At 37.8% G+C, this 25,652-nt stretch overlaps 3 protein-coding genes across 4 annotated transcripts in view; 2 read left to right on the forward strand and 1 right to left on the reverse strand.

Annotated features, from left to right (window-relative positions):
• Nucleotides 1-5,513: 5,513 nt before the first annotated feature.
• Nucleotides 5,514-12,400, forward strand: hexb (hexosaminidase B (beta polypeptide)). 2 transcript variants are annotated; one of them, XM_062434117.1, is made up of 14 exons: nucleotides 5,514-5,871; nucleotides 6,012-6,163; nucleotides 6,748-6,813; nucleotides 7,621-7,667; nucleotides 7,772-7,882; nucleotides 7,966-8,067; nucleotides 8,720-8,852; nucleotides 9,007-9,187; nucleotides 9,274-9,360; nucleotides 9,484-9,556; nucleotides 11,112-11,292; nucleotides 11,710-11,800; nucleotides 11,905-12,009; nucleotides 12,121-12,400. In XM_062434117.1, the coding sequence occupies exons 1-14, from the start codon at nucleotides 5,531-5,533 to the stop codon at nucleotides 12,182-12,184; spliced, it is 1,734 nt and encodes a 577-aa protein (XP_062290101.1). In that variant the 5' UTR covers nucleotides 5,514-5,530; the 3' UTR covers nucleotides 12,185-12,400. The 2 variants fall into 2 exon arrangements, with proteins under 2 accessions (XP_062290101.1, XP_062290102.1); XM_062434118.1 differs by lacking the exon at nucleotides 11,112-11,292 and adding an exon at nucleotides 10,297-10,471 and having other exon boundaries at nucleotides 12,121-12,398.
• A 220-nt stretch (nucleotides 12,401-12,620) lies between these two features.
• gfm2 (GTP dependent ribosome recycling factor mitochondrial 2) overlaps nucleotides 12,621-25,652 on the reverse strand; it is a 271,535-nt gene continuing 258,503 nt past the window's right edge. Inside the window, exons 2-21 of the mRNA XM_062434107.1 lie at nucleotides 19,948-20,020; nucleotides 19,773-19,857; nucleotides 18,896-18,941; nucleotides 18,704-18,801; nucleotides 18,468-18,593; nucleotides 18,279-18,367; nucleotides 18,074-18,162; nucleotides 17,922-17,982; nucleotides 17,097-17,282; nucleotides 16,921-17,001; nucleotides 16,700-16,848; nucleotides 15,293-15,433; nucleotides 15,055-15,154; nucleotides 14,777-14,963; nucleotides 14,619-14,695; nucleotides 14,387-14,525; nucleotides 14,097-14,282; nucleotides 13,818-13,933; nucleotides 12,917-13,099; nucleotides 12,621-12,833 (exon numbers count right to left, since the gene is read on the reverse strand). Of these exons, the coding sequence (XP_062290091.1) occupies nucleotides 12,705-12,833; nucleotides 12,917-13,099; nucleotides 13,818-13,933; nucleotides 14,097-14,282; nucleotides 14,387-14,525; nucleotides 14,619-14,695; nucleotides 14,777-14,963; nucleotides 15,055-15,154; nucleotides 15,293-15,433; nucleotides 16,700-16,848; nucleotides 16,921-17,001; nucleotides 17,097-17,282; nucleotides 17,922-17,982; nucleotides 18,074-18,162; nucleotides 18,279-18,367; nucleotides 18,468-18,593; nucleotides 18,704-18,801; nucleotides 18,896-18,941; nucleotides 19,773-19,857; nucleotides 19,948-19,956 (2,277 nt within the window). The 5' untranslated portion in view covers nucleotides 19,957-20,020 and the 3' untranslated portion in view covers nucleotides 12,621-12,704. The remainder of the gene's footprint in view (nucleotides 12,834-12,916; nucleotides 13,100-13,817; nucleotides 13,934-14,096; nucleotides 14,283-14,386; nucleotides 14,526-14,618; nucleotides 14,696-14,776; nucleotides 14,964-15,054; nucleotides 15,155-15,292; nucleotides 15,434-16,699; nucleotides 16,849-16,920; nucleotides 17,002-17,096; nucleotides 17,283-17,921; nucleotides 17,983-18,073; nucleotides 18,163-18,278; nucleotides 18,368-18,467; nucleotides 18,594-18,703; nucleotides 18,802-18,895; nucleotides 18,942-19,772; nucleotides 19,858-19,947; nucleotides 20,021-25,652) is intronic.
• On the forward strand, nucleotides 21,099-25,049 carry nsa2 (NSA2 ribosome biogenesis homolog (S. cerevisiae)). The gene is made up of 6 exons (XM_062435051.1): nucleotides 21,099-21,237; nucleotides 22,640-22,827; nucleotides 22,910-23,060; nucleotides 23,181-23,360; nucleotides 23,497-23,689; nucleotides 24,738-25,049. The coding sequence occupies exons 1-6, from the start codon at nucleotides 21,235-21,237 to the stop codon at nucleotides 24,803-24,805; spliced, it is 783 nt and encodes a 260-aa protein (XP_062291035.1). The 5' UTR covers nucleotides 21,099-21,234; the 3' UTR covers nucleotides 24,806-25,049.

A 25,652-nucleotide genomic window follows, 5' to 3' on the forward strand; every position in this document is an offset into this window, starting at 1 on the left:
TTAAGTACAGGTTTGTGATACTTTACTATTTTTCCATTTTAAACTTCTATTCCTCTACATTCACTTGACAGCAACAGATAGCATAGGCTACTACTTTTCAGAAGTGATGGAAGTAGTCAGATTCCTTACTTAAATTCACGTACCCCTACAACAATAAAAGTTAAAAAACCTGCTTTCAAAAGTAAAAGTACAGGAGTATTATCAGCAAAATTTAGTTGTGAAATATTACCTTAATATTTAAAGGTAACCATCTGAGAAGTTTAGACAAGGAGGATTAATCTTTAACAAAATATTATATATAAAATGCATGTTTGTATGTGAAATTGAAATCACAAATAAAGCATATGATCAGTTTTTTTTTTAAATGCACAAATTACCCAGCAGTATATGACTGAGATAAAACTGACTCCAAACCAACTATAACATTTACGTTATTAATGCATCAAATACAGCCAATCATTTAAAATGTATCACTAACCTTTCTGCATAATGTGTATTTGTACATTTGATAAAATCTATGGCTAATATGCATGTGCTTGTAGCTATTTCTATAATGTGGTGTTGCTGCTTTTACTTAAATAAAAGATCTAACTATTGTTTCCAAGACTTCTTTTGGACCCATACTTTCCCTGGAGGGAAAAAAAGATCATCATCTCATAGCCCATGCGTGCAGATGTTATGTCTAGTTTCCATCATGTGTATAGCTGTACGGCAAATGTATACTGTTGATGCCTCTGGCCAATATTACTGTAAAAGCTGATGATACATACTACACTGACATCTGAAATCGGAGATGTAATCCCTGCATGCACTCATACAGATTTATACACAAAACCTCGGTCACATTGTATTTTATTGTCAGTATATGGGATCTTTATGATTAACCCCAATACTCTTCAGTGTGTATTCTTTTATGATGTATGATATTTTGGACACCTTCCATCACACTAACAACAAAACTAACTTCAAGACTGAAGGACCAAACAAAACTGAAGGTGTTTGTGTCGTGCTTCCTTTGGTGAGTTACAACTTTAAAAACAACACTGTATAGAAAATACCATGTGGTCTGAGTCACAGTAAACTCACCACAGACTACCTCATACACTCAGTAAGTCCTATAGGATTGTAAAGGCTTCGTGGTTTTTGGTTGGGGTAGTTAGGAGCGGGAAGTCCAGTTTTATTTCTGGACATCTTGTGTGAGTCACATCTGTGGTCCTTGGTGACCGTGTTTTTGGCTGTGACTAAACTCATTGTACCCTTGAGACTATAATGGTATTGTTTTATTTGTTTTTTTTGTCTAGTGTACTCATGTTGTGGTAATTACAAAGCTGTTACATCGTTGCATCCAGTTTCTTTTCTCATCAACTGCTTCTTATAAAGACAGAATAACACCTTTACTGTTTTTTTCCTCTCAATCTTTGTCCAGTCTTTTTTTAAAGTAACAAATAATAATGCACATGGGTTCTGAAGTCAAATTAAATTATTACATTGACACTCATATCCCACTTCAATGCTGTGTGTTCTCCCTGTGTGGATAATGCTAAATGGTTAATATAGAGGGAGAGAGGTATGGGTTATAATGAAAAACATTATGGCAGGAAATGCTTCATATATATGACAGGAGAGACACCTAGTGGACAACATTTTATGTGACTAGTAGTGCAGCTTGAAAAAAAAGCTTGAACTGAAGGAGTTACACAGACTGACACAGTAATGAGCAGAAAAGGGTTACGTAAAATTATGTTTTTAATTTGTAACCCTTGTTGGTGACATTGACTTAACCCTTCTTTTGCTTGGAGTCTCAAAGACCTTAGTGCTGTGGGTGTTACAATAATAATAACAATATTTGCAAAATCAACGTTTTGTTTTCCTTGTTTTCCAATAAGTAGAAAAGTATTTAAGTGGCAACCCTTCTCTTTGCAACAAATTTTAGGGCATAAGGCATAAGGCATCATTACACCATTCTTTATGTTGTATAAGCTACACATGAGCAAATATATATTATTTTTGTTTGCCGAAAAGTCAATCATAAATAAAACATAATGTACATAATGTTATTACATACTTTACTTGTGTTTGGGGTTAATTAGGCCCCAGAGCAGTCAAACTCCCTGTTAGACATCTCAATAACAGTTAACAGAAATCCAAATAGATTTATTTAGATTTTGAGAGGTTTTGAAAATGTCTGATATATAAAAAGCCATTGCATTTAACTTCATTTTATAGCTGATGTCCCTCAACCAGAAATAATGCAATTCAAAATATATTTAGTTCCAGCAGTGTTCCAGCAAATATTCAATCTATATGCCACTAGAGACACAGAATGGACAAACTAATCTTGGGACTATTAGTGCAGACTTGCTGCTTGACAGCTGAAGCTGAAGGATTTATACAGACTGACACTGAGCAGTTCACTAAAGGCAACATGAAATAATTTATTTGGTTAAATTAAGAGTACTTTAGAAGGCAGTCCTTCAAAATTGGCAAAAAGCTAAAATGAAATCATACAACAGCCCTTAGAATCCAGCTAATGACACTATGTAATTGGAGATATTACTACTGTATGTCAAATTCATTCCATTTTTACTAGTCAAAGGTTTGGACACACTTCTTCTTTCAAGAGGAAAGAATTAGTGAATTGTTGTAGACATCAAATAGCAAAAATGAAATTAACTGGGACTAAGAGTGATTAGTAAGCAAACATTTTCTCTGCTAAAGTAAAGGTTAAGATAGACTTAAATTGCACAGAAGTAAGAAGTGAAGATGACTCATTTGTTTAATAACTGATGGTGAGTCAGTCATAAAGGGTGAAACGGATACTGAAAAATATAAAAAAACTAAAAATCGGGCCTGTTGATGCTTGTTGCAACATCCAGTGAGATAAAAAACGTGAAATCAGGAAGTGGGTCAATACTCGCATGATTGCAGAAAGTCTTAAGTCATATGTTTGTGTGTAGATAACGTTTTACAGAAACAGATCTTGAAAGTGATATAATAACTCTTCCTCTCTCTCTCTCACACACAGCCAACAATAAAACATTGATGTCATTTCCCGCTAGCCCTGTAAGTCTGGTTTATCCTGTTATGTGCTCTTACCGTAAAGCACATACCACCAGGCTCAGTGACAGATTTGATCTTTTTGAAATGTAACGGCATGTTGCTTTGGCTATCACCCAATAGAACAACATTATGAAAGCCTTGTTTTGAAGTCATTATTATTATTAACTCTCACTTTTGGCCTGAGGCGAATGTCGGCATTATGCTGTCATGAATGCATGGGATGAATTATCACTTCATGTCTGTTTCATCTGTGACAGTTTTAATTATTGTGGAGTCCTGTTCCTTTGCCCCTCAACATCCCAATATTCAGACCACTCCTCATCATTTTCATACAAGTTGAAAGTAATACATGATAAATTGAGAATAGAGTACAATTGATACAGGATTAAAACTTACATTTGTGACCTGCTCCATCATTTTGAGTCACTTGAAGTAGTGGTGATAATCGTGTTTAAGAAGACCTTTTTTTAAATTTGACCCTTTTGTTAATGAGCTGGAGAAAGTAATACACTTTCATTCCAGGATTTTAAAAAATTGTTTTCTGTGCATATTATTGAATAAATTCCCTTATTAAAATCACAATGGTGGCTCTTGGTGGTGCTGTGTCAACGTGCCACTCACACCTGTGTGTGTGTGTGTGTGTGTTGGTATGTCCTTTGGTTTTGGGCACATGGCACAGACAAATGGAGTCTATAACTAGCTAGATCCTTTACCCACATGTTTAGCGCATCCTTTACCATACAGTAGCTTCTGTAACGGAGAGACCAAAAATTATCCAGTGAAGAACCGTGATCAACACATTAGCTGAGATGAACTTAACTTGTGTCCCCACATGTTTCCAAGAATGGGGAATGTTGGAGTGAGCTCAGTGTAGCTCTATGTCCTACAGGGTACGAAAAGGGTGGAACGTGGATGTTGTGCTGGGCTGCTCTTATTATTACCTGGTGTAAATTTTTCATGTTCTATTAATAGGATTTCATGTATTAAGCATCTCAGTTTCACTCACTAGTGTGCAATAATTTGAACCTCCAATTTTGCCCCTTTACTACTCAGAAGCTACAGGTCACGAAAGGGAAAAAATGAGAACCCTATGCTCCTTCCACCCATCAGTACGCTCAGATGTGATAAATGCTCAACAAACCAAGGCAGGATCTCTGCAGTGATGGACCAGAATTTGGGCAAACTATCTATGCACCATATCATGTCTGTATCATCTATGACAGTTAATTATTGTGGAGTTAGGCTCCCCCTGCTGTCCATAATGTTCCTCTGCCCCTCAACCTTCCACTCTTCAATCCACACTGCAAACTATCTATGCAATATATCATGTTCAGTCTCTGTGGTATTTACCAATTTGTCATATATGATGAAGTATCTACTTATGGCCATGACATCAATGAAATTTGATCCAGTGTAGCCTATAGATAATATTAGGCTATGTACCTTAATTCACTGACATAAGTAAAAAAAAAAAAAAAAAAAAAAAAGTTTCAATAATCACAAGAGGGTATAGCTGTGGTAGTAAATATGGTATGTGTTTTGCACCTCAGGGCCACCGTACATAACGCCTTCCCCTTTAAATCTTTGCAGAAAAGTGACTTCAACATGCAAGTAACAGATGTTTGTACATCTGTTACTTGTGGGTCATTGACAAATAAGGGTTGGCAAGATGAGCAATTCAAAAATATCTTTAAAAATGTTCTCATCAGGTTTGTTAAAATGTACATTTTGTATTTGTGTTGGTTTTATGAAATTACATTTGCACCATTTTTACCAAAAGTAAGACTGAATGCTCCTGAAAATGTCAAATGGTGTAACCACAAAAGAATTATACATATTAAATATTTTATCCAGCTACAGTGTATTTATGTGAACTTATACAAATAATTACTTCATTTGAAAACATTTAAATTATTCCCGATTTATATGATTCCCCAGATTAAATTTCATATTTAGAACAATTATTACCTTTACTTAATATAAAAAAAGTTATATAAAAAAGTTATTTTTTTTATACTCGTTGATATGGTGTTTTATTGAGAATTTAGAGTTTTTAAGCAAACTTAATTATTTGGTAGAAAGTGTTTATGGTTACATCACTTAGACATTTTTTCCATAAACCTCTAATATATTCTCTCAAAATTATCTCAATCAAAAATGTTCTTGCTGGGTCCACAAAAAAATATGTGTGCAAGTTATTCATACGTTTATTTTCACATTATAACCCCTTTAAATTTGACTAAACCACATGGACACACACACACACACACACACACACACACACACACACACACACACACACACACACACACACACACACACACACACACAGACCCGTCATTGACCCCTATACAAAAACTTAGTGAAGTATATTTAAAAAGCAGCAGGGGGCAGCAACAGCATTAACACCTCATTGTAGCGCCTAGTTTGAATAATCCAATGAAGAAGAAGAGGAGGCGGAAGATTTCATATGACGCCCCCCAGCCTACTCAGTAATGCTGCTGTCTGCTCGATGGGTCTTGTGACTCTGCTGTTGTCTGTCAACATGATGACTTCCCTGAAGTTTGCAGTCCTGTTGCTGGCTTTTTCTTCTTGCTTGGGTCTGCAGTACCGCGACAACTACATCATCGAAGAAGAAGAAGAGAAACTTACTGTCGAGGCTTCAAAATACGGTTCACTGTGGCCTCTGCCGCAGAAAGTGCAAATCTCAGAGGTTTCATTCAAGTTGACGAGCATCAGCTTTAAAATAGTTGACGCCAAAGAGTCGTCGGCTGGTCCGAGCTGTGGCCTCTTGGAGGATGCCTACAGGAGGTAAGAAGCTGCATTTCATTCATTTTAATTTGTTTGTGATACTTTCTCTTTCTGTGCGTGAAAACAACAAGCCGTGCTGCATTCAGGGACCTTGCAGGATAAGAACAATGTGTCACCTGTGCCCTAACCTAACCCAACAGGTATTATGAGTATGTGTTTGGGACAGCAAAGAGGCAGGGGCCATACACAAACAGGCGAGCAGGTCCAGGTGAGCTGACAGAGCTGCAGGTGTGGATCACATCACCTGACGCTGAGTGTGATGATTACCCCAGTGTGACTTCTGATGAGTCATGTGAGTCATTTTCTCTTCCTCATTCATATGATATTTTATCACTATGTCTCTCTCTCTGGTGCTTATGCAGAAGTGGAAGTGTCATGGTGTTATCTGCAGCAAATTAATTATAATGTTGATCTACTGCTATGTCAGTTTCCTTTTAAAGTCTTAACATACTCGATTTCAAGTAAAAGTCCTAAATTGAACTATTACTTGAGTTAAAGGACAGGAAAATGTACTTAATGTATCAAAAGTAAAAGTTCTCCTTATGCAAACTGTAGCCCGACTTATATCTGAATTGAGGGCAGATGATATGAGGGAGTTAAATATTAAAATACTGGCTGATAATCTTATATGGAATACAGTATATTCATAAAGGCAATCCCTTAAACGTGGTTATCAAACACAAAGATAAGTAATGGAGGCAGTATATTTTACAGTTTAACAATAAACTTTATTGCATCAGTGTTAACATATGTTTAAAGAAAATAAAAGAACAACAAAACAACAGTTAGAGTATTAAACTATATGTTAATTGCTATGATATCACAGCTCAACAGGTGGTTGACACACATGTAATGCACAACTGTTCATATCCACAGATGAGCTGACGGTGGATCAGCCGTTTGCTGTCCTGAAAGCACCAAAGGTCTGGGGAGCCCTGCATGGTAGGATGTTTTCTGTTATTGCACCATTTCAAAGGAAACTTTGCAATAGGGCTGCAACTCACTGTCATCTCCACTATCTGTTAATCTGTTGATAATGTTTGACACATCCAGTAGTCATTTGCTCTATGAAATACCAGAAAAAAAGTGAGATAAGACCTTCCTAATTTCTCTGAAGCCAAAGAGGATGTCTTTAAAATGCCTGTTTTGTTCAACCAGTAGAACCCAATGATGTTCAGTTTACAGTGATATAAAACAGGGGGCGTAGTTTCACATCTAATAAGCTGGAAATGGAGATTTTATGCTTGATAACTAGCTTAAAGGAATAAATCAATATTTTGTCAAATATTTACTTTCTTGCAAAGAGTCACATGAGAAGATTGATTCCAGCCTGGAGACAATTAGCTTAGATTGGCATTAAAAACTGGAAATGGGAAAATAATTACCCCTGAAGCTCACTATTTAACATTTGATATACTGTTTGTTTAAACTTTTTTGTAAAAGAGAACATGAGTCAGAGTATTTCCCAGAAAATAAAATATTGTATAAAATATATGCTTTCAAAATGTGTTATGCTTAAACAAATGAATTAAATGATTCAGATATGCTGTTGAACTTTGTTTGTTTGGCGCTGCAGTGCAAACTTGTGGTCATGCCCCACAACTTAAAACTACACTGTGTTTATTATGTAGAACTTTGCTCACTTATCAAATGACATCTTAATTGTATGGTATAATAAAACACTTTTCAGGTACATCATCTCTCTGCATGATTTTGCTTTGGAAAAATTATTCTCCATGTTCTTTTCAGGTCTGGAAACTTTCAGCCAGTTGGTGTATGAAGATGAATATGGAGCTGTAAGTGAAGGATTTTGTAATCATGATGAGGGAAATTTTGGGGTAAAAATGGGTCATCTGTATGTGAATCAGGTTTTAACTCTGGCTGGTTTGTGTCTTTTCAGAAAAGCGTCAATACAACAACAATCAGCGACTTCCCCAGATTTGCACACAGAGGCATCTTACTGGACAGTTCTCGTCACTTCTTGCCCATTAAAGTCATCTTGGCTAACCTAGTATGTTAGTAGACCTTATTTTATTTTCTAATTTTTTTTATTTCATTCACTTTTAATATTTCTTCCTTTGTTTATTCGTGTAGGAAACGATGGCAATGAACAAATTCAATGTTTTCCACTGGCACATCGTCGATGATCAATCCTTCCCTTACCTGAGCCGAACATTCCCACAGCTGAGTCAGCAGGTCAGTAAGACTGGTTATTGGTGTTTAAGAGGACATAACATGCATATTTCCAAGTCTATATTTTTTTTTCTGGTATATCTTGGCATGATTTATAGAAAAAAGCTCCGTATTTATCTTATACTGGCTCTTTATGAAGCCCCTCAGTTCAACCTCTGGCTGTTTCAGCTCCTGTCTCGAGCTGCTCCTCCCAGTGAGCCCAGAGGAGGCAACACAAACAAACAGCAGTAACAGGATTTTACTCGTATTTTCTCATTCGTTACTCAAAATGGAAAGTTATCAAGTACAAATGTACATTTCCAAGCCTGAATCCGATTTGAAATATGCAAGTGGACAACATCGGCAGCTTGTAGAAAAACCTTGTCTGTGAGCATGCATGAACCATCTTACGTCAGTTTGATGGGAAGTTGAGATAACTTCGCAAACAGTGTTCAGTGCTTTCAGGGATCATTTTACATAGGTTCACCTCAAGCTTTGGAACTTTGACCATGTTTAACATATGCATCCGATAATATAACAGTATATCAAGTAAAGAAAATCACAAAAAGCATGTTATGCCCCCTTTAAATCTCAGAAAAGACAATTAGTTTATCATAAAAGGACATTGTATTTGTCACAGTCCATCAGAATAATGTGTTCATTTAACTGTTCTCAGGGAGCTTACCATCCATACACACATGTGTATACACCTGCTGACGTGAAGATGGTTATCGAGTTTGGTCGTCTGAGAGGCATTCGTGTCATCCCAGAGTTCGACACTCCAGGACACACACAGTCTTGGGGCAAAGGTGAGTTTTGTAAAACATTAATTGAGAGAAATGTGGGTCAGCACCCATTTTTGTGTTTCATTCCTCTGAAATTATATTTGGAAGGATTCAATAATTTTATGTCTGAAAACAAAGCATGAAAACTGAGCATCTACTTGATTTGTTTGCCTCTCAGGCCAGCCAGATCTGCTCACACCCTGTTACTCTGGCTCCCAACCCTCTGGCTCCTTCGGACCGGTCAACCCCATTCTGAACACTACGTATGACTTCATGACACAGTTCTTCAAGGAGATCAGCGCTGTGTTCCCTGATGCTTATGTTCATCTGGGAGGGGACGAGGTGGACTTCACCTGCTGGTGAGACTGTGCACACAATGTCAATAACTTCTCCATTAAAGGCATTAAAGATTAGACAGTAATATTGTCTGCTGTTCCTTGTTCAGGAAATCCAACCCAGACATTCAGAAGTTCATGAAACAGCAAGGTTTTGAAGAAGACTACAGGAAGCTGGAATCTTTCTATATCCAGAGGTGTGTTTCTCATTTAGATACACGTGTGCTGCTGTTCAACATTAGGCTCATCGAGTTTAGTTCCTTTTTAAAAAGAGAAAGAAGTTTTCTGATTTTCTCTTCCATCCTTTTTTGATCTGATAGGCTCTTGGATATTGTCACCACTACCCAGAAGGGCTACATAATCTGGCAGGAGGTCTTTGACAATGGTGTTAAGGTAAGTGTGCGAAATAGCATGTAAAGCTAAACTCATAGTTATTTCTATATTACAGTTAAGAATAAAGGATTTTTGTAAGCTTAACTAAACCAAGATGTCAAAATTTGAGTCATCACAATTTATAAGTAATTTAACATTTTAAATTGATGATATATTTTAAGATTTTTTTTGTTTTTTAACCTGTGTTAAAGGAATGGTTTGACATTTTGGGAAATGAGCTAATTTGCTTTCTTACTTAAAATTAGATGAAAAGATTGATACCACTCGTGTCTGTACACTTGAAGCTACCACCAGGAGGTGCTTAGTTTAGCGTAGCTTAGCACAAAGATTAGAGGTGTGGGAGGAAACAGCAAGCCTCACTCTGTCCAATCCACCTGCCAGCACCAAACTTGTTAGGTCTCATTTGTTTAATCCAAACACAAAACAAAAAGTACAAGATGTGTTTTCTACTTACCAGAGAATTGGTATAAGACAATCTGAAAATGTCATGTCCCAATTATATATGTATCCTCCCATCTGTACCAGAGAGCCAGGCTTGCTGTTTCCACCACTATCCAGTCTGTATGCTAACGTAAGCTAACAGCCTCTTATTTATTGGCAGAGACATGCGCAACATTTCAATCTTTTCATTTAACTTTCAGCAAATAAGTGTTTCCCAAAATGTCTTAACTCTTTCTTTTACCATAACCAACAACTCGTGTCATATCTAAGTACAGTAGCTTGGCTTGTAACTATTGCAGCTAAAGTCAGACACAGTAGTGCATGTGTGGATCGGCGGCCAGACTAATGAGGAGATGCGCAAGGTGACGGCAGCAGGATACACCACCATCCTCTCCGCCCCATGGTACCTAGATTACATTAGCTACGCACAGGACTGGCAGAAGTACTACAAGGTTGAGCCACTCGACTTCGACGGTCAGTTTTCATAAAAAATAGTCTTTTACTCTGAATCAAATCACTTCGTGGAAGAAAATTTTGCATTTTTTCATCATTTTTTTGAGGCAAAAAACAAGACTGGATTTTGTTCAACAGGCTTACACTTGAAAACTGCACAGTTGTGACAAAGCGAGAGAGTCAGCATTAGAAATGAACGTGAACATGGGGCAGCGTGGTTGGTGGTTTCAGATGCTTTTAAAAAAAAATTCAACACTGTGGAGGATCAATCCTGGTGTATTTGGGGGTGGGAAAGAAACAATGATCAAAATTAATTTTGAATTAAAATTCATTTCAAATGAGAAATAAATTAATGATAAAATAATATCACATGGAAAAATGTTGCACACAGCAAGAATGTCCTGGGTTCAAATCCACTAGCAAATATGTCAGTTTTGGTCCTCCATACACCTGGACTATGTTGGACTGAACCTTGGTGATTGTTTTGGGTTTAACAAAATAAAGCTACTGTGCAGATCATGTGACATGAAGTGGAGCACATGATTAAAAAGGAATACATAGCAGGCAGAAGGAACAACTTCTGCTCAGACTTTTTTGTCATCGTTGTGCCCCTTTTTTCTTTTTAATCGTCTTAATAAATGTATGTATGTGTGCTGTGTAGCTGAAACCAGACACAATTATCCACGTCTGGAAAGGAAACCAGCAGCAATACCAGAATGAGATGGCAAATGTTACAGCATCGGGGTACCAGACCCTGCTGTCCACTCCCTGGTACCTGAACCGTATCTCCTACGGCCAGGACTGGCGGGGACATTACAAGGCCGACCCACAGGATTTCAAGGGTTTGTGTCTGCATCATTGCTTCATTTGCTCTGCGGGAAAGTGCTTTTTTACCGACTCATTTTTACGGGTCATTGGTTATGCAACGTTGATATCTTTCCTTTCTTTTTTTTTTACTGGGACTTTGTTCAACTTTATAATTTTTATTCTTTTGTTGTTGCCATGACCCAGATTTTACCTTATCTTCATTTTTTACTCTTGACATAGATATGAAATATGGTCACTGCTGTGCAAATATGTGTAAGCCTGTTGAATGAAAAAAAGGAAAATATCTAAATATTTCACTATAAGAAGGGAGAAAATCAGTGTAATGCAATTCAGTTAAATTAAACATTTTCTTTTATTACTCCAATGGACTTTAGATACACTGGATGTCACTTGTGCTTTTTTATCTCATCATATATTAAATTTTACAACAGGCACTGAAGAACAGAAGAAGCTTGTGATAGGTGGAGAAGCCTGTTTGTGGGGAGAGTATGTGGACGGCACCAACCTGACACCCAGACTCTGGTATGGCTCATGTGATTCTTGAATAAACTCTTATCAGGAAATGAGCGTATTTTGAACCTTGACGCATCACATGACTGACTTTTCTTGTCTCTTGTCATTCCCAGGCCTCGAGCCAGTGCTGTGGCAGAGCGGCTATGGAGCGCCAAGGATGTGACTGACATCAACGACGCCTACAACAGACTGTCCATGCACCGCTGTCGTATGGTTGAGTAAGTATCTGAAGTCACACGTTCGCCTCTACATCAATGTGTTCACTTACCAAAGGCTGCTAGTTTATTACAAAACATACATATAAAAACCTATTTCTTTTCTTATCTAAGGCGTGGGATCCCAGCTGAGCCCTTGTTTTCCAGCTACTGTCCCCGTGAGTACAAGGGTTTCTGAGAACACTGGTCATCCTCTGAAGAGAAAGGGAATAAATTGCGTGCCCTTGTACGCTATCAACTCCATGCTTGTATTTTAAACCGAGGAATCAAATGCTGAACTGCTTTGTAGAGATTTCACTGTACTGTGCATGTGTCCTTAGACATATCATCCTTTTAAAATCTACTTTACACAACTCATGATCACACAAAATGCCATAAACATCATGAATCTATGAATGCACTCTTTTTATAAATGAATGTTTGTATAAATAAATGAATAAAAAATGTTGACATTTAGGTGCAACATCTGGTGTTTTGATACCGCAAAAAAAGCAGATGTGTAAAGAATAATTTATTGTGCATCCAACTAATAACATGGTACACTATCTGTATTGTCATCTGTATCCTGCAGCGGATATTCACACTATAAATAACAGTTTAATCAGACTACTTGTCATTAGTCTGGAAAAGTCAGTTTGGCTAAAAGCCGTGCCATTAGTCCCATTGCTGAAGAGCTGCACAGTGTTGAGAACAATGGATCACAGCAGTCCAGACATTCTTTTGAGGAGGGTGTTTTGGTCCTGTGTGTTCATGGTCTCATAGATGTCCAGCTCCAAGGAGAAGGTGGCGTTGCCGGATGTCAGTGTTCGCAGGACGGTAGAATAACCCTTTTAAACAGTAGAACATTTTCAGGGCGATGCATCAAACCAAAGACTACAGACAAAATGTTTGAATATGATCTTCAACTCACCATCATCTCAGCTAGCGGCACAGTTGCAATCAGCACCTTGTTGTCATGACGACTTTGGATGTCTCTGACCGTTCCTCGTCTTTGGGCCAAGTCCCCCAGCACAGTGCCGAGGTGTTCCTCCCCGACCGTCACCTCCAGTGACATCACAGGCTCCAGGACCTGGCCTCCTCCTAGCCTAAAGGCCTGTGTCAAGCAGTGACAGAAGTGTAGTTTATCTATAATTTTTTTCTAATTGTCAGCAAAGTATTGTGTAAGTCTTTTATATCAAGTTTGAGCATGTCTCCGAAAGTAGTTCTGTGTTTGGCTGAGGCCACTGAGCATGTGTGGGATTGTGGTTAAGTTTATAATGTATTGCTAGCTTATCTTGACTTCTTTACAATCAATTAATGAATCAATCAGACTTTGTTTATATAGCACTTTTCATACATAGTAATGTAATAAAAAGCATTTAACACAGTAAGAAACAAAACAAAAACCAACACAACAATGACAAAACAAAACAAGAAACAAATAATGGCGCAATAAAAACAGGAAGTGAGGAAACACCAGAGGTGGGGTATTAAGTAATAAAACAACTAAGAGGATATGACAATTTGCAATGTAATACTGCACATGTACAGTGGTGTTTGCTGCTCCCATCTGGAGACTGAAAATTTGAGTTTTACCAATCATGGAGCGGTTTCTAAAAATGATCAAATTCTTCAGAGCCAAGGAACATGTCACTCAGTGTAACAGTGTGGCTAACACACAAAATACTATAAGTAGGATCAATTCATTGTTGGTTTGGCTCTGCTTGTGAGATTTGCTGACAATAAGAAGAATATATAAAATTGCCAGCTGTACTGTATCCTTTAATCAACCTGTAGTTTTCAGTAAAGTTATTGAACCTGTGATGGTTTACCTTCAGCATGCAACGAGACACGCAGGCGGACACCATGGCTAGAGAAGTCCCTGATTCCATGTTGACACTTTGGATCAGTGTAGATACGCCCTGCAAAGGGTAGCCTAGCAACGGACCTAAAGGTGAAAGCAGGCATAGAAATGAGCCCTGTTACTACTTTGATAATATTATCTGGCAATACATGAAAGATGTGATAGGTTTGCTCCAACATCAGAAATAAATACTTTGAGTTTTCAGGGACGTTAAAAAAGAGAATTAATGAGTTTAATTCAATGTTACCTTGGAGATATGAGCTGTGCACTCCATTCTCCACTGCCTCTTTCACTTCTGCTGATAACTGCCCATCAACCTTCTCCTCGAATGCTATTTCACAGGAGCCACCTGTAGACATGGCCTCCAGAGGCTTGACAGTCAGCTCCACGGTCACAACATGTCTTCTGTCTCCAACTGTCCGATCCAGCGTATCTGCATCACAAGTAAAATGAATGAAGAAAATCCAACTATAGTATGCAGTTGACACTAATTATCTCCCTTCCCCCACCCATAACCTAATGCACAGATTGTTTTACCTGTAGTAGAGACCTCTTGGAGAATAGTCTCCCTGTAAGCCACTTGTAGTGGCCCAAGGTCAGCCTCTACGCCATACTCCCTTCTGATTCGATCATGGAGGATCTCGATGTGCAACTCTCCCATCCCACACAAAATAGTCTGAGGAGAGAAATGCAGAAAGAGATTTAGTTGACTAATTGTGGCATATGCTCTGACTAAAGAAAGTCCTGGATAATCCAATTATGGTATTACCTGCCCAGAATCGGGGTCGACCCTGACTTTAAGGCTGGGGTCTTCTCTCTGGAGGCAGTTCAGTGCATGCTCAAGATCTTTAAGGGGAAAAAATACAATGTGAGTGACTACAAGGTTGCTGAAGCACAAGTAACAAAACTATAATCACTGTCACTGACCAGGCTGTTTAGCCATGGTGGGCGGTTCTATGGTGCAGAAGAAGACAGGATCAGGGACTTCCACCCCTGAAAGGACCACGCTGACATGTTCCCCACGCTTCTTTCCCGTCCCGCCTTCATTTTGGGCTCGACGGGCTGCAGCTGCTGCTGAAGCTTTGGATGACACAATGGTGTCCCCTGTTACAGTCTTAAAAGTAAAAAAACATACAGACCAACATAAATAACCTTTTTGAGGGTAATGTCATAAAAATATGAGAGAAGGAATAAGACTACAGTACCTGTTTGAGTCCAACAGTCAGAGCGATGTTTCCTGCCGTCATCGAGGGGATTTCTACATGTTGATCAGCAAACGGCACCAGCAGCCTGCTCATCCTTTCACTAGAGAGCATGGTACAAAAAATAATTACATTCTGACATAATAATGATTCAGACCAAATGTATTGGCATGATGCAAATATACTGTGTTAGAGGTCAGGGTTTAATCAGAGATGCATAGCTGGAATAGAAACCACGCACATGCTGTTCCTGTTGATGTTGTGGATGGCCGTCTGTGGTTTCAGAGTACCAGAGTAGATCCTGAGAAACACCAGAGGACCACGCTGCTTGTCATGGAGAACCTTAAAGGCCAGAGCACATAAATCGTCCTTGTACCACCGCCTGCGGGATGAAGAATGATGAACAGAGCTTACAGGGTTGAAGCAAACAGTAAGACAGCAATGATCAAATGTACATAGGAACCTAATAGTGTAGCAAAGTTTCATGAGGGAGATTAAATTTAAGGACAAATCCAGCATGATTTGATTTTTTTAAACAACTAATTTGCACCACAGAAGACGACATTTGCAAATCGCTTTTGAAGAACATCTCAGGATCATTCGTACTCCTTATAATCCAAATGACGAGGAAAACAAACTTATCCACAGAAACTAAAAAAACTCAAAATGAGTCTGAATAGATGCAACTCAGTTGTAGTAGTTGTAGTAAAGATGACTAATATCAGCCTATGAAATTTTATGTAGACAGTAATGTGTATTAATAATAACTGATACTTTTGTGTGGTTGACATCAGTCCCAGCGACAGATGTCTTCCTCTGAAGTCAAGTCAGTTTTAATTATATAGTTCCAAATCACAACAGAAGTTATTTGAGGCCACTTTTCACATGGAGCACATAGGTCACATAGGTCTAGACGGTACTGTTTGATTAACAGAAACCCCCATGAGCAAGTATTTGGCAACAGCGACAAAGAAAAACTGCCCTTTAACAGGAAGAAACCTCAAGCAGAACCGGCCTTAGGAGGCTTGGTTTGGATAAAACAGTAAATGGTAAATGGACTGTACTTATTTTGCACTTTTCTAGTATTTTTGACCTTTGGGCTTTTACAGTACAAGTCACATTCACCCTTTCACACACATTCATACACTGATGGCAGGGGCTACCACACAGGGTGCCACCCTGCTCATCAGTAGGAAACTAACATTCACATACACATTCATACACGATTGGCGCAGCCATCGGGAGCAATTTAGGGGTTAAGCATCTTGTCTAAGGACACTTTGACATGTGGACTGGAGGAGCATGGAATCAAACCGCCGATCTTCCGATTGGTGGTCAACCGCTCTACCTCCTGAGCCACAGCTGCCCAGTTCATGTAATTAAATTAAAACAAAATTGCAGCTTCAGTGTACCACATCCTGTTTAACTAGAGGGTATCTTAGCTGTGGTTATTTCAAATGCTTATATGGTGAAACAAGAAGAAAAAGCCAAAGTAAATATAAGTTTTTAAAACCACTCATTTATCACTGGGATGAAGAACCAGGACTAAAATTTCAATCAGGCTGGAATTGTCTTTTTAACTTGTCTTTTAACAACATATCATAACAGCTTTGGTATGAGTTAATACTCGGTTAAAAAGTTTACTCACACCAGGTCATGATGCCTCTCATTGGGTGCAGGCAGGTAGGCAGTGATGGCATCTAAGAGAGGCTGAACACCTTTGTTTCTCAGTGAGCTCCCACAGAGTACTGGGACACCTTTACGGGCCAGAGTTAACCGGCGTACAGCCTCCTGTAGCTGAGGACACATTCAACACTGTTTAATCTGTTTAAAACTGTGCTGCTTTATAGGTATATATACGAGACTTACTTTGTTGGACGGAACAGCATCAAAATTCTCACTAAAATCAGTCAGCAACAGTTCGGCAAACTCATCGTCCAGATCGGCAACCTGTGAAATATAAACTTTGTAACATCCCAAAACTACTGCACATCAATTTGTGTCAATATTGCAGACATGGTTAAAATGTTATTTATGACATTTACCTGCTCAATTAAAGCCGTCCTGGCCTCGCTGACCTCCTGCAGGAGTTCTGGTTCATCAGAGTGTTCAAGAGGTTTGATTTCAAACACTCGCCCGTCGTTTTCTGAAGATTTTAGCTTCCATATCAACTTCTGGTTTGTTAATAAGTCGACCACACCAGTGAAGCTCTTTCCATTGCCGACAGGAATCTATGAAACAGGTTTTTTTAACATAATTACATACTTTTATTACTTTCTTTGTTTAGTTTGCTTTTTAATTGAGTTGTGATACAATAAGATTTATTTTGACTTATTTTATAACTTATAAAACACTCACACATTAATCATCACAGCTTTAACTACCTGTATTCTTCTCTATTTAAATGCTACCTCAGAACTTATTTCAGTTAGAGCTGCAACAAATGTTTATTTTCATTGTCGATCAACCCGCCGATTATTTTCTTGATTAATTGTTTTGTCTATAAAATGCCCAATATAATTTCTCAGAGTTCAAGTGTTATCTTCAAATGTTTTGTCAGATCAACAGTCCGAAAATCGAAAGAAATGTGGTTTATTGTCACATATGACACATGCAAGCTTCAAATCGTTACATTTGAGGAGCTACAGCCAGCCGTTTTTTTGCACTTTTGTTTTAAAAATGACTGAAACGACTATTTGATCATCAAAATAGTTGCCAATTAATGATCTGATGATCAACTAATTAGTTAATTGACTAATTGCTGTATCTCTTATTTCAGTCATTACAAAGTATTATGTTCAATGTGTATAATAGTCAGTCTTCATCAAGAGAGTCACCAGTTTTCTCATGTTCTTTTTCTAAATACCTACCTGGAGGAGAACTGGATTGGCTTTCAACTTCTGTTTTATGCTCTCAATTGAAAGACTGAGGCTGAGAGGGGGGAAAAAAAAAACTGTTTTCAGTTTAATGTTGAAAAAAAAGTATATCTAACATAAACTTTATATGAGTTGGAGTCACTCACCTTGCTGCAGGCTTATCCATCTTATTCAGGAAACAAACGCAGGGAACGTGATGCTTCTCAGCTTGTCTCCACACGGTCAGAGTCTGAGCCTGTTGATGTTACCAGAGAGTGACAACAGAGGCGACAGTGTTCAGACGGCACCTGATAATATAACACAACACATTTTTAAATGAAGAAAGAAGCAGATTGAAAGCTGTGATCTGACCTCAACGCCAGCGGAGGCATCAAACACAGCGACGGCCCCATCAAGAACACGGAGTGCCCGTTCCACCTCAAGAGTGAAGTCAACGTGACCTGTAACCAGACACACACACAGTATTTCAATAGCTGCTTCTTCTCATTTCCATTAGGATGTTTTATTCTCACATGGTAGTTGTTATCAGAGTATTTCTACCTGGTGTGTCTATAAGGTTTATTCTATGGCTTTTCCAATCAAAAGTGACTGCCGCTGACTGTATGGTGATGCCACGCTCCCTCTCCTGAGCCATAAAGTCTGTGACTGTATCCCCGTCGTCTACATCTGAAAGCAATAGAGAGACGGAAATAAAATGAGAGACAGAAACCAACAGGTGATCAATGTACAATTAAGAAGTAACAATGTCCTCGTCCTGTTTTCACCATCATACACACCTCCTAGTGCTCTCGTATAGCCGGAGTAATAAAGCATCCTCTCTGTGGTTGTCGTCTTCCCTGCGTCTATGTGGGCCATAATGCCGATGTTTCGGATCCTGCAGACAGAGTGTGCAGGTTAATATGAATCCAAGAACACAGCTGAATGCTAAGAGCATTTCAAAGACACTACTGCAGCATGTAATCACTTACTTGGATATATCAGGGTTGACCACAGCCCGCAATGATTTGACATCATCTGTGAAAGTGAACGTGGAGCACAATAATTATGATCTGACTGAATCAGTGATACGTCTCTATTACTGACTATATTTTCCATCAAATAACTGATTAAAGGATTAAATATTTAGTCAATAGAATGTCAAGTTACAACAGCCCAAAGTGAAGTTTAAAAACTGCTTGTTTTGTTCAAACAGCAACCCCAAAAAAGTATATGCAGAATTTTCATTTTTGACCTTGACCATCTGATATGATCTGTAGATAAACACTCAGAAAAACATTAAAATGTTCCTACATTTCCAACAAAACAGGGCTAAACATCATGTGCTGACGAAGACCAGCAGATGGCGTTTCACGAATTTGCATTCTACTTATGTTCGATCATGAGCTCAGCTATTAAACTGACCTTCAGGTGGTGAGATTGTTTCGTCAACAAAATATGAATGACTGAATCCAGTATAGAAGCCCATTTCCACCATTGAGATGAACATAAAAAAAGACGCAGAGTCAAAATAATGAGAAACTATCTCAAAATAACGTGATACTAATAAGTCATAAGATACGTTATTATTATGAGACGGTTTCTCATATATTACTTTTTTTTTATAACATTGGTGGAAATGGGCTTCAATCTGTTGTGTAGGACTAGATGTTGATATCCCCTATTATATAATAAAAATGTAATCCATGTTATCTTACGTCCAGTTTAATGAAATACATGAAAGTGATCAGTGCAGGGATTAAAAGAGGGTTGTGAGATGTTAAGCCCAGTTTGATACCAGTACAGTTCAGCTATTTAGTAGATCCACATTTTATGGAAGTTAAAAAATAATAATGAAAAAATACATACCTGGAAGAAAGCTGTAGGTCCTTTTTACATGACAGCTCACTCTCCATCTGCTGGACTGGAGCCCAGCTGATAACAAATACCTTCCCTAAGAATGACAGTAAACGTGTTATTGAGTCAGCATGATATTAACACACTTTATCAGTGAAAGCACATCATTTCAGACATTATATCTTACCCAAATCATCTTGCTAAAGGTTCAACACTCATATACTGAAGTCTGCTCGTATTGCAGGTTTGTTCCTCTCCATCAAACAAGGCTCCAGATGAGCCATAGTGGAGCAAAATGAGCCGGAGTGAAAAACATGAACACCCGCAGATTAAAGACTCAATTTAACCGGAATTTAAAGCTTTAATTAACATTAAAGTGTCCTCCAAAGCAGCACCATTTTCTCACAACTGTCTAAAGTCACGCCTAAACAGGGCACAGCTCCAAAATATATCCGTAGGAACTAGTAAGTGAGGCTTATGGTTCCGGGTATAAACACAAAACAGGTAATTTGGTGTTATCGATGGTAAAATTGGTTTAATAACATACAGCAGCAATTATTTTATCAATTCTGTAATGTTTTTCTTTACTATGAGAGGTTATCGAGGTAAATGTCATAGTTGTTTTGTTTTCATAATCAGCTTTATTGACACAAGGCTTAGCTTACATTACATCAAACAGAGGGACTAAAAGTTGTAATAAAAATGAATAAATAATGAAATAAATAAATATCGTGTTAAGCTTAAAATGATCAATTTAACAGCTTTTTTTGTTCACACATTTAGATCTAGGGGAAATATGTTGATATAGACAATCAGCTCTGAAAAGTTTGGCTTTTTGCTTAAGAATATGGATTTCTGAATATAAACTTTGTTTAAAAAAAACGACAAAATAAATGAATAAAACAGAATCGTGAGCAGAGGTTTCTGTCATATACATTTTTCCCAAAGTAGACTAATGTAATGTGAGGTTAGATAATAACAGATCAGCAAGAAACCTTCACAATTTACATATTTTTTAAAAAACAAGAATATGAATTTAAATAAACAAGTAGATAATAATAATTGTGTTTGTGTTAATAAGTGTGAGTCTTAACATAAATACACATACAAATCTTTCTTATATACAGTCTATGATACAAATATAGTGAAATTCGTGTTTTTTATTTTGCATTTTTGTATTTGAAATTAAGCATATAATATCAATAAGTTTGCAATGAATTCAAGTTTATATTTACGATGATATTTTTTACACTAAATTGTTAATATTATGATTATTTTTACACAACATGAGTTAAAGCCGGTCAGGTTGAACCGACGGACAAACGATGACGTATTTCCTCTAAGTATCGGCCTCGGGAAAACAACATCGAAACGACCCGAGCCTCAAGAAAAAACACCAAAAAACCCGCGTCTGTACCACCTGTAACTACCAGCAACTTATTCAGTGTAACAACTCAACTGTTCAAACACAAACATGGTAAGAATAAAACATTTTTAAATGTTATTTGACTTTTATTGAGCATTTTAACGTGTTAACATACTGTGCTAGCTGTTAGCTTCGAGTCACATGTGGCGGCGTGACGCTCTGCTGCTGCCGTCAATAAAAACGTGTTTAGACAATATTATACATAAATGTAACCCTCTGTGTCAGCGAGGAAGGTGAAATATTAGGTGGAAAAACGAGTGAGAAAGTTGAGTTTTGTGAAAGTTTAGCTTTTATGTTTTCATTGTCGTCCATATGGCCTTTCCGCTCTGCAGGGGCCTGAAAGTTAAAAGTTTTAAAAACATCATCAAAGCACCTAAATGTAATAAGTGTGACTATGTATTATATTTATTCTAGTGTTGATTTGACTGATCTGTACCCGCTGTACACATAAGGAGTTATTGGTCTCTGTATTTTGACTAAAATCGGGAATTTAACACCACCTTGCTTGGCTTCACTGAGTTGTTTTTGTACAGTTTGACATGTTTGACAGTCAATCTGAGTGAAGACTGAAATGTACATACATTTCTGCTGTTAATATAGTTTCCACATGAATTAACTAGGGTTGGTTAGATTTAGATCTGTGATTATAACATTTCAATTATTAATTAACCTGCCAATATCTTTATTCGATTTATTATAATGAATTGTTTGTCAGAAATGCCCAGCACAGTTTTCACGGATAACAGATATATCGGTATTGGTGAATATGTAGTCCGACATGTGCCAATATATTTATTTTTTAAAGTTGTATAGGTAGCATTTTATGTATATTTGACCCTTTTTCTTAATTCAAGTTTAATATATACATATGTTGTTTTTTTGTTTGTTCTGCATGTTTTTGTTTTTTATTCATAGCTATTCTATTGATTAAATTCTCAGAAGTTTACTGTGTTAGTGCACTGATATCAGTTTATACAATACTTTAAAATATCACACCTTAATTACATTACATTCAAGGGATCATAATAAAAAAAAATGTGTTTATCAATACATTCTGTACATATTCTATTGGCCATTATGTTGATATTGGAATTTTTTACTTCCTAAAATCTGTATCGGCATCTGCCCCAAAAATCCAGTATCCCTTAGGCCCTACTTGGTATGGCATTTCTGCTGTAAATGTAGTTTCCACACAAATAAAGTATGAATGGATAGATTCAGAGCTGTGATTACAAAATTATTTTAATCATTGATCAACCTGACAATGTGTTTATTCGACAAAGCATTGTTTTCATTTTGAATATATCTTACCCATGACTCCAATGGAGCAACATCTGCAAGCATTCTGTATTCAACTAAACATATTTTATTTTTATTTCATAGAATATGTGCATTTATCATTCTTCATCTTTCAGCTGAAGGTAATTGCTTCTTTATTTTTTCTCGTTTGTAGCCTCAGAACGAGCACATTGAGTTGCACCGCAAGCGCCATGGCTACCGCCTGGACCACCATGAAAAGAAAAGGAAGAAGGAGAGCCGTGAGGTCCACGAGCGCTCCCACAAAGCCAGAAAGATGATCGGCTTGAAGGCCAAACTGTACCACAAACAGAGACACGCCGAGAAGATCCAGATGAAGAAAACGTGAGTATTAAAGGACGCAGAAAGACTGAGAATGCTTGTTTTTGTAGCTATATCTCATAAAATCTGACTCGTATCTTTACAGCATCAAAATGCACGAACAGAGGAAGACCAAGCAGAAGAATGATGATAAGACCCCAGAGGGAGCAGTGCCAGCCTACCTGCTGGACAGAGAGGGACAGTCTCGTGCTAAAGTCCTCTCCAACATGATCAAACAGAAGAGGAAGGAGAAAGCTGTAAGTCATGGTTGTGTAGCATGCCACACTGAAGATTTCCTGCTTTTATTTTGGTATTGTGTATTTTATGGTTGTGATATTAAAGTGTGGAAGTAATGTTGTTGGTTTTGTTTTCTGCAGGGCAAGTGGGAAGTGCCCCTACCAAAGGTGCGAGCCCAGGGAGAGACAGAAGTGCTCAAAGTCATCAGAACCGGAAAGAGACAAAAGAAAGCCTGGAAGAGAATGGTAACCAAAGTCTGCTTTGTTGGCGATGGTTTCACCCGTAAACCCCCAAAATACGAGCGTTTCATCAGACCCATGGTAAGATTTTACACTTGAACTTGCTTCTTTTTTCATGTTCAATCAGGATTAATGTGAAATTGTGCAGTACTGTAGTAAAATAATTCAACTAAGTCTCTAAATAACACATTTTTCTTTCTCTTTATTCTTACTTCAGGGCTTGCGTTTTAAGAAGGCTCACGTCACACATCCAGAGCTGAAGGCGACATTCTGCCTCCCCATCCTGGGAGTGAAGAAGAACCCTTCCTCACCCCTCTACACGTCTCTCGGAGTCATCACAAAAGGAACAGTCGTAGAAGTCAATGTCAGCGAGCTGGGCTTAGTCACACAAGGAGGAAAAGTTATCTGGGGTGAGTCATAAAGTTGGTGTGGATCCATAAACCCATAAATTCATTTATTTACATGCACTACAGTCATGTGTCAGTTCATATTCATTCTTCTGTGTATACAAGAAACCTAGCAATCATGAAGGTTAAACAATAACCTTGTAAACACGGCTAAATATTTCTGTTGAAATCTGGCAGTGTTTAGCCTCAGCTCTTTTTATTTTATTTTATGAATGTCAGTGATTTAGGAACTAGGCACATGTGCACAAGCCTTATTTCCTCTCTCACAATTAGCCATAAATGATGAAGATGCCCCTAACCAGCTGTTTTCATATAATTTCTCTGCCTGCTCCACCAGTCTGTGCACCTGTCAGTGAAACAAACAGGAATGAATAGGTGCCATGTCACTGACTGTTGAATCAGGGTTAGCTTCAACAGCAGAGCAGCTGTTGTTACGCATTGCTGTGTGGCTTTTTATACCTTCTATATCCTTAATGTATCACATTGACCTTTAAACCATCACCAGCAGTGATATCTCAGAAATGTGATCAATGATTACTTAGTAGCATTCATATCTAAACCGTCTTTGTAAAAGTGTGACACGATGAAGGATAAAATGAGAAGAACCTTAAGAGCAAAATAAAATGTAGACCTATGTAAAATAAAATAATGATAAAATGAATGACAAAGTAATTAATCTGTCTTATGTTTATAAATGTGCCTTTGATTGAAATTTTAACAAAAGAAATCACACAATCAGTGCAGCTGCTTGTCTATCAAAACAATGTCTCACCTTTTTTATAATTTATCTCCACCTCATCACTTCACCCTCAGATCTCTTTATAAATGCCTTCATCTGAAGAGTGTGAGGGACGCACTTTCTCACTACACATGCTGTGTTTATAAATACTAGTTTGTGTGCAGGAAATGGCATTTGCACGGTTTATGCATCTAGCCCCAGTTGTTGGAAATAGCATCAACTTGTAACACAAAGTTGTTTGAGGCATGTCAGTACAGATCTTTGTTTGGTATGTGATAATCTTCTAACTAAAATATTTCTTTTATTCCTCAGGTAAATATGCCCAAGTGACAAATAACCCAGAGAACGACGGCTGCATCAATGCAGTACTGCTGGTATAAGACTCTTGACTATTATACGGACTGTAACTTTATTTTTTTTGTACACGAGGAGTGTTTACTCCAACAAAAAAACACGAAGATGAGACAAGCGATGGGCTTCAGATCTCGGTGCTGTGAGGAGGATCGCTGACTGCTGCACTTGGCTGCAGCTTTAGTAACAGAAGGACGCTCAAATGAAAAGGAAATAAACGGGGTTATAAATGTGTCCAATTTGTAATAAATAAACCTGATGTGACACCAGAAACGTCTCCACCATCTTAATTTCATTTCCTGAAGAATTTTTGTAAAAAGCCTCGATTGGCTGATCAGGAATGAGCTGCTATGTAGATTCACTTATATCTCATGTGATCAGACTAATCCAAAAACTTGTTTTGCCAACACATCAAGCATGACTCGCATTGCACATTGAAGGAAAAGGAGACATGACAAAATGCTTCAGTGTTTACAGCCACAGACCAGCACATGAAATATGAACGCTGAAATGGCGGAAAGGACAAACCCACCACAAACAAAAGCAAAAGGAAACATTGTTTACAGTGCAGACAAACAGTCACCCCCTGTAGACAACAACATATCTTGAGATTACACTTTTGTCACATTGCCAAATTCATTAGTGATTGTTAGCATTAGTTGTACAACGTGAAGTGTGCCATAATTCTGATTACGTGGAATAAAAATGAAACTTTAATGGAGCTCTAACAATCTCACAATTGAGTTTATTATACATTTTTATAGATGTATAAAGAGTGTTGCTACCTTTAACATTGTCAGCAGTGTCTCTGTTATTTAGTAAACCCATATCATACTCTGTTGATGTAGCAGGCTGTCTATACTGTATGTAAAAGTA

The sequence above is a fragment of the Scomber scombrus genome, chromosome 15 (genome assembly GCF_963691925.1).
Source record: "Scomber scombrus chromosome 15, fScoSco1.1, whole genome shotgun sequence".
In the NCBI taxonomy this organism is placed as follows: domain Eukaryota; kingdom Metazoa; phylum Chordata; class Actinopteri; order Scombriformes; family Scombridae; genus Scomber; species Scomber scombrus.